Genomic DNA, 8490 nt, shown 5'->3' with positions numbered 1-8490 from the left:
TAACAAATTCCAAAATTATAAAAAGATTATTAAAATACCAGGGATTTCTTAAAATACTGAACCATATCCGCTATTCCAGCGGAGCTTTGATTTAGAGCCTCCATTACTTAGATCAGGTATTCCGATGCCCCCGTTATAGGAACTTCGAGATATTTTTCTTGGAGATTCTTCATTTAAGGCGATTATAGTACATTGTAGATACGAAGAATATATTTAAAAAATTTGAAACAAATTTATATATATTTGTTACTTAATTCTTTCTTATTCTGAGAAAATATGGAATACATTAATGTGTAATATTATTCAGGTAATTTTAAAAAGCATTTGTAAGTTTTTTTAAGGAAAATTGTAACTCTCCTTATAGGCGGTGTTACTTGATATAATTGACTATATGTGCCCGCGATCATGTACGCGTTTGAATTAAATAAAAAATAAATTGTAGCCAAAGTTACTCCTACTATATCTGTTATCTGCCAATGAAAGTCTCGTCAAAATCGGTCTAGCCTTTCCAGAGATTACCCGGAACAAACAGACTGACAGACAAAGATTGTAAAAAAAGTTATTTTGTTATGTATACGGTGTATACATGAATAAGCATTGAGTTAAAAAGGGCTATTTTAATATTATAAACAGACACTCCAATTTTATTAAATGTATAAATGATAGTCAGTGATCATCACTACCCATACTCATTTGGTGTTGTAAGAAATATTCGGTTGTGATGCATATCCTTAAGAACTAAGATCTTATGTTTCTTGTGCCCTTAGTTAGATTGGATCACGCATTTTTCAAACCATAACACACTCAGTACTGCTGTTTTGTTTCTACAAAAAAGATCTGAGAATATCAGATATTCTTATCTGATGATTGAGTTGAGATCTTCCCAGGTGCGCTTGCAAATATCCCTAATACCAAGTAATGAGATATAGTCACGACGGCTTCATTGTACACAAGCCTAACCACAAAACCAGGTACCCTCCGTATCTCAACACTCTCATAATCCTATTGGATGTCAATTCAGAACGTCTGAAACGATTACGGAAGAATAATATCTTTGAGTTCTTTCTGAGGAACGATAGTGTAACGCTGTCAATTTTCAAGCTATGGATAACCACTCAGAATTTCTAGATAGAAAAGACCAATATCAAATTTTTAAAATAGGGTATGAACTTCGTAGCTGATACAGTACCTCAAGTTTTATCACGGTAAGCTTTTACAAACAGCAACGCTATACGTAATTGTTTTGTCGCCGTGTGTTATAGAATTGTACAGCTCAAACTAAGCTATTGCCAAAACACACAGCCACTAATTAGTGCTTTAATGAAGATGATAATATAGTTGTATGCTATCTACATAGACAGAGAATCATAGACAAGATTATACATTTCTTAACTCATGTTGATGTCTTTTCTTTACACGACATAAATCTCATGGAAGAGTCAAGAACGATTTTCGATGAGAGACTTATAACAAATGATATTAAACATAAAGAATAGTTAATATATACGTTCCATATTCATCTCATAGTCTTATTTATTATTACGACTAGCTATACCCGCCCGCTTCGCTGGGCATTAGTCGCAGAAAAAAAAAAATAATTTTTCATTTTGTAATTAATTACTGATCATCAACAATGGACAAATAATAAAGGAACAAATAAAGAGAAAAAAACATGCGAGATCTAGTCAAATTCTTAAAAAAAAATTAATATTCGTCATCTATTTCATCTTCTTCAATGATGTTCTCGATAGGCTGCAGATTGGTCATAACACCTATAAAATTATACGATGTTATATAGGTACGATGAAATTTTTAATTAACCCTTCGGGTGCCTGGTGGGTCAAACTTACATGGCGTGCCTGGTGGGTCTGTGGGACCCGGTTACAAAATGCTTGTTTTTTACTTAATTCATTAGTCAGAACGCAAAATAATGTGTTTATATTTATTTTAGAGCTGTTTAGTTATATGAATTAAAAATAAAATGAAACTAAAGTTCTTCTACAAAGTCACATTAAAAAAAATAAAAAGACTCTAATTTTACGTAATAAAAATAAACACTTATGTTTAAATCAACAATATTAAACGTTTTAATTGTGATTAACAATAAGACTTCACATTAATTTAAGGCACTAATTAATGAACTTACAAATTATTATATTTTGATCTAAAAGTAACAAAGGTATTGCTTATAACTAATCAGTATTTATGGGACAATTTTCGCAAACGAAAATTGCGTGTTCCAAACAAATATTACTTGTGCAAGAGACACTGATGAATTTAGACTTGAGATCTTTTTGGCTAGGACATACATAACAACACATTTTTCTACCAGCGTCATGTCTTTTGGGTGGTGGCTCTGAGGGTTCCCCTAAATGAGAGCTGATTATCTTACGTAAAGTATTTGTAAGATTTTGTTTCTTTCAACTATTACGTCGTTTAGTCTGATGTGGAGCAGTCAATACCATGCCCATTTTTTTATAAAGTTCCATCTAGTTGTATTTGTATCAGAATTGTTTAACATATTACTAACTTTTGCGTTTATGCCAGTAGTGTTGAGAATAATAATCAAGACCTTTATATATTAATCTGTGACCAAAGTTACATAATGGCTGGGACATATAAATCACTTTCATTTGGTTGTGTATATGATATCACTGTTATTTGGTTCGTTATAGACTTTTACTTCTTCCTTGTCATCATCAGAATCATGTGTCTGATTCACATTCACTTTCATCAAAAATTACATCCTCATCTTCATTTTCTTCAAAATTTCTCTCTGAAGCTTGGCGAATTTCATCATTTATTAATCGCCAAGCCATTATAACTGTATTCATATTTTTTCCACAAATAATTTATCACCCAATATAAATTAAAGAGCCAAAACAAAAATAATAGCTTAAAGATCAAAAGTTACGCCGCGTGCCTGGTCGGGTCCCTGAGACCCAAGCGCACACAAAATGCGTGTTGTTCGGATTGATGTACATTGCGGACAGCGGATGAGTAGTCAAAATAGCCGTTAGTTTGTATCGCGAAGCTACTCAGGAGTGCAGAGGGTTTGCTCCAAAAATTTAAAAGTTATCGTTGATTTTTTGAAGTGACGGGTCTGTCAGACCCACCAGGCACCCGAAGGGTTAAATTTCTATAGTCTGTTAAAGTTTGCATCAATCAAACCAACACGTACTCTTTTATCCGGTTCTATCGAATATCAATGTTATTACATTTACAACCTTATCAATACTTGCGAACGTACGTCAAAGCATCCTGAGTATATTCGTGCATATGTCTTGGACTTCCACTGTACGAAGATCTTTGTCCAATATCAGCAGATACTTTATCATTCGATATTGTATCTAAATATAAATATAAATGTACTCTTTGGCTCAGAGTTTTGATTGGTTGTATCGAATGTAGTTTAATCGTTCGTTCTCGACCATAGCGTACATGTCAACAATGAATTGTTCAAACAGTTGACGACACTTCAGAATATGGTTACATTGATTATCTCTAATCATTATACGATACGCAAAAAAATCCATACAACTAACTCTTCGATGTCACAGAGCCTGTCGTGAGAATATTTTGATACAGTCCGAGATGATATCCATCTATAATTGGATAATCGTAATAATTGTCATACGATTAATGTGTTTCAGCGACACCTTGATTGTTTTTGTGTCGCTTAATGTCGTTTTGTAATTTCTGTACCGACAACTACAGCTGTGACTTCAGGAGCTACGGCAGCATTAAAACGCCTTTCATGCTATGCATTCAATGGCGTTCTATCTGCATTGATAATGACTTTGAATCATTTGTCGTTTCACCTTCTAGAGCAGTTTTAAAATCTTTTACAAAAACATTTATTTTCATAAAGCATAATCCTAAATTTAGTGATGATTTCTAGATTAGTTGTGGTACTGAACATGCAGCGAAGATCAATCTTTTTCTACGTTGTCCATGGAATAAATGTCCAGAAACTGGATTTTATTTAGATACTGAAAGAAGTGAACCGATCATATGATACTCTTTAAACGTAGACGCGAAATTATTGTATTGTACAATATTTGTTGCTCCAATTGATGTTATTTCAAAGCAAGAATTGTAATTTCTAATATGTTGAAGGAAATATTCAAACTCCTCAGTAGTTCCCGTAACGTAGATAAGAAGAGGTTCTGGTGGTTCAACCAGTTGTGGTAAATACATTTTGTCAGTGGAGTAGCACTATATCAGCAGTTTATTTTAAACATCATAGCGTGACAATATGGGGCATATTCATTGAACCAATGATCACATCGGGATTTATTGAGATTGGTTCTAGTTCTTGACTTAGTCTATTTTAATCGTTGATCATCCAGTCGTTGGGCTCGCTCGTCAGGTTTTTCTGTATCTCTTGATAAACATTCTTGTTCGAAGATCTGGAACTTGATCATTACGTTGACTAACTGTTATGGTACCAAGTAGAAATTCGGATTCTCTTTGTTTCTAAACGTATTTCTTGTTGGTGTGTTGTTTCCGTAGCTCTTTTGGATGACGCTGCGCATATATTGTTGATGTTCCGATCTTTTGTTTCTTCAATGTCATGGTACTTTCTATTTATATAAATTATTTGATTCAATGATGATCAATGACTTGCATTTTCATTTTTATTATTTTTTTTAGTATAAAATATGAAAACTTATCGGTTGATCGACATATAAATGCATCGTAATAGTCGTAAGGGACATCTGTTGGTTATTTTTAATGATTAATCTCTTTATTCATTTGATCTTAATGATCGATCAAATAGTTTCTGAGTTTATCGATGACACACATACAAACACATCTACTTTTGTATATAGATAGCCTATCATTAGCGCTAGCACATGTTTTTCCTGTATACCAATTCTTATAAAGATCGGTGCATCTGTTCTCGAGTTGTAGCGGAACATCAATCATTGGCCTTTTCATCTATTACAGATGATTTAAGACAGTGTGTGATTATAATGGACACTTTCGTTGGTGGCTATGCAGACCGATTCTGGAACGGCAAGACCGGCCGCATCTGGAGCAGGCGTATAACGCGACGGATGCGCCTGCTGGCATGTTATCGCTGTCCTGCTGTTTGGCTCTTTTGGTGGCGAGTTTTTCGAACCACGCTGTTTCGTGTAGCTGGACCCCTTGTGCAATCCGAAGCTTCCATCGATCCCTGTCTTCCGCGAGTTTCTCCCATTCCCTATGCTCGATACCAAAGGAAGTGAGATCTCGCTTGACACAATCTTTAAAGCGTAGCAACGGACGTCCTACATTTCTCTTGGCATTCGCTACAGCGCCCAGCAAGACCTTTCTAGGTAGTCTAGAAGCATCCATACGGTGCACATGTCCCACCCAGCGCAAACGACGTTGTTTGAGGAGGGCGCTGAGACTAGGAAGTTGTGCTTTCGTTAGGATTGCTTTATTTGTGATCCTGTCCTTCCACGTAACTCCCAAGATATTGCGCACACAACGCATGTGAAAAGCATTAAGCCTGTACTCTTGTTTTGCATACGATGTCCAGGTCTCTGCTCCGTACAAGAGTATGCTCAAGATACACGCTTGGTACACGAGAATTTTAGTTCGGACAGTAAGGTGGTTGTTGTCCCATACTCTTGTTCTAAGCTTCCCAAACATGGTCGCCGCTTTACCGATGCGTATATCGATCTCCGCACTAAGCGACAGATTGCTCGTTACGGTCGAACCGAGGTAGCAAAACTTATTCACTACGTCCAAGGGAACGCCATGCAGCAGTATGACTGGTTTTTCAGCAAATCCTTGGGCGAATATAAGAGTCTTCTTCGCATTGATGGACATTGAAAATAGATTGCACGCATGAGAGAATTTATCCATCATGGTTTGAAGTTCATAAGAAGACGTGGCAATGAAGGCGGCATCATCGGCAAAAAGAAGACTATCCGCGAACATATCTACCCGATTGCGCTTTGACTTTAAGAGAGCAATATTGAAGAGTTTCCCATCAATTCGTGTGTGCAGATGCACACCCTGCTGTTTGTCACCAAAGGCTACTTTTAAAAGCAATGAAAAGAAAATGCCAAACAGAGTAGGTGCCAGTACGCAACCCTGTCGCACGCCTCTGCGCATATCAAATGGTTCCGACATTTTTCCGTCAAAAACGGCAGATCCTTTCGTTTCTTCGTGGAATGATCTAATGAGTTTGAGCAGCTTTGGAGGACACCCAACTATTTCGAGTAACTCAAACAGTCCCTCTCTGCTCACGGTATCGAAAGCCTTATTTAAGCCTTTGTAGACACAAAGGCTATGATGAGCGGCGTCTGCTGCTCCCTGCACTTCTCCTGGATCTGACGTAATGTAAAAATCATATCGGTGGTTGATCGCCCGGCCCGGAACCCACATTGAGCCTCAGGATAAACGCGATTGGCAAGACATTGTAGTTTACTAAGAATCACTCGACCTATCAGTTTACCAACGACGCTCAGAAGGGATATGCCGCGATATGAGTTGCAATCACCGCGGTCACCTTTCCCTTTGTACAGGGTGATGATATTAGCGTCACGCATATCCTGAGGTACCGTCCCCTCGTAACATACAGACAGACAAAAATGTCAAAAATGGTAAAAATTATGTCAGTCAATCATAAAAAGAATACTTATGACGAATTACGACAAAAATAAGTGTACAGGCAGACTCTAGAGATTTATATAGTAGTATAGATTTAGTATTCACGGGCGAAAGCTTTATTATTAGCGTATTTCATGTATAACTTGGGTGTTTCTATACCGATTTTTATGCTTCTTTTTTATGGAATAGTTAATACTGTTAACTTTTTTAATTTGGGATGATTGAGAGTGTTATAAAGGCAGGGATAGACAAATCTAATCAGAAAGCTTCGAACTACTAAGCTATCGGGAGTGGCACGTGTTATTGTGAGTCAACCATAAAAGATAGACAAAGGCTGTGATGTGATATTTTTTATATAATTTTAAGGAGAACATTTCCGTAATACACAATTTCTATGTAGCTTTAACCATTAAGGTTGTACACGCAATGGAAGCTTAAATATGGAGTAATTTCTCCCGCTTTCCCAACATTTCCCTTCACTGCTCTGCTCCTATTGACTGTAGTGTGATGAAAAGTATACTATAACCAGCTCAGGAGTATGAAAAATAATTGTACCAAGTTTCGTTAAAATCCGTCGAGTAGTTTTTGTTTCTATAACTGTTATACGGACAGACAGACAGACAGACAAAAATTTTATTGATTGCATTTTTGGCATCAGTATCGACCCCTGATCACCCCCTGATAGTTATTTTGGAAAAATATTTCATGTACAGAATTGACATCCCTACAGATTTATTATAAGTATAGATGAAGCATAAATTAATCGAGTGAGTCACTATAATTCTAAAAAGTCTTTATATTTTTATTTTCAAGAAATAAGCGGAAAAGCAAATGGCTCACCTGATGGAAAGTGATCAGCTCCACCTCTAAACACTGGCGCAGTAAGAATGCCAACACTTCACCAACAGTGGGGAGAAAGATGTTACCTTTCATGTGTTAATAACGAAATGTTTTTTTTTTATGGTATAGGTTGGCGGTCGAGCATATGTGCCACCTGATAGTAAGTGGTCACCATCACCCATAGACAATGACGCTCTAAGAAATATTAACTATTCCTTACATCGTCAATGTGCGGAATATTTAATATGTTACGTCCCTTGTGCCTGTAGTTACACTGGCTTACTCACCCTTCTAACCGGAACATAACAATACTGAGTACTGTTATTTGGCGGTAGAATAACTGATGAGTGGGTGGTACCTACCCAGACGGGCTTGCACAAAGCCCTACCACCAGGTAAAGTTTGTTGTGTGTTGTAGTAGTAAACGTTCACTAAGGATTAAAATTCCTTGTGACAAACTTGGGTAACAATAATAATTTTTTTCCGACTCCCACGTTGGTCCTGTGATTTTAAGTTTTCAAATCCCAAGTGTTAAAATTTTTAAAATGAACTTCATTTTTATTTTTATTCAAAAAAGATATTACAGTAAGGTGAGTCATATAAATAACGATTAAAGATGTTTTCATTAATAAATAAAACTCACAAATAAATGCAATAATAAGTTGCAGCTCGCAAACTTAAGCAAGAATACTTGATTCGCATTAAGCTGTTATCAGGATAGTGGATTATATCAAGAGCCGGCTCTCTACCAAGGTTTGAGACAGCGGGCGGTGAACTTAAGATTAGTGAGTTAACTCATCTACGAGTAAACTAACTTTAAGTACGTAAGTTATTAGAAATGCTGGCAAGGAATATTTGATGACGTTGACAGTTTATTTGTTGGATAGTTGGACTGCTTGAATCCAGCTCACTAGTATAACTGTAAATTTATTTACTCTATATTATATCTATTGAAAAAATGTAGTTTTAGAATATAATTTATATTAATATTATAAATGTGAAAGTAACTCTATCTGTCTGGCGCTCTTTCACGACCAAACCG

At 36.2% G+C, this 8490-nt stretch overlaps 1 protein-coding gene across 1 annotated transcript; it reads right to left on the bottom strand.

Annotated features, from left to right (window-relative positions):
• Nucleotides 1–4974: 4974 nt before the first annotated feature.
• LOC124531738 lies at nucleotides 4975–6384 on the bottom strand. Its single transcript, XM_047106250.1, has one exon. The coding sequence runs from the start codon at nucleotides 6382–6384 to the stop codon at nucleotides 4975–4977; it is 1410 nt and encodes a 469-aa protein (XP_046962206.1).
• Nucleotides 6385–8490: the final 2106 nt, after the last annotated feature.

This window comes from Vanessa cardui, chromosome 8, assembly GCF_905220365.1.
Source record: "Vanessa cardui chromosome 8, ilVanCard2.1, whole genome shotgun sequence".
Lineage (NCBI taxonomy): Eukaryota > Metazoa > Arthropoda > Insecta > Lepidoptera > Nymphalidae > Vanessa > Vanessa cardui.
Note: the sequence above shows the minus strand (reverse complement) of the source record. Positions and strands in the feature narration are given on the sequence as shown.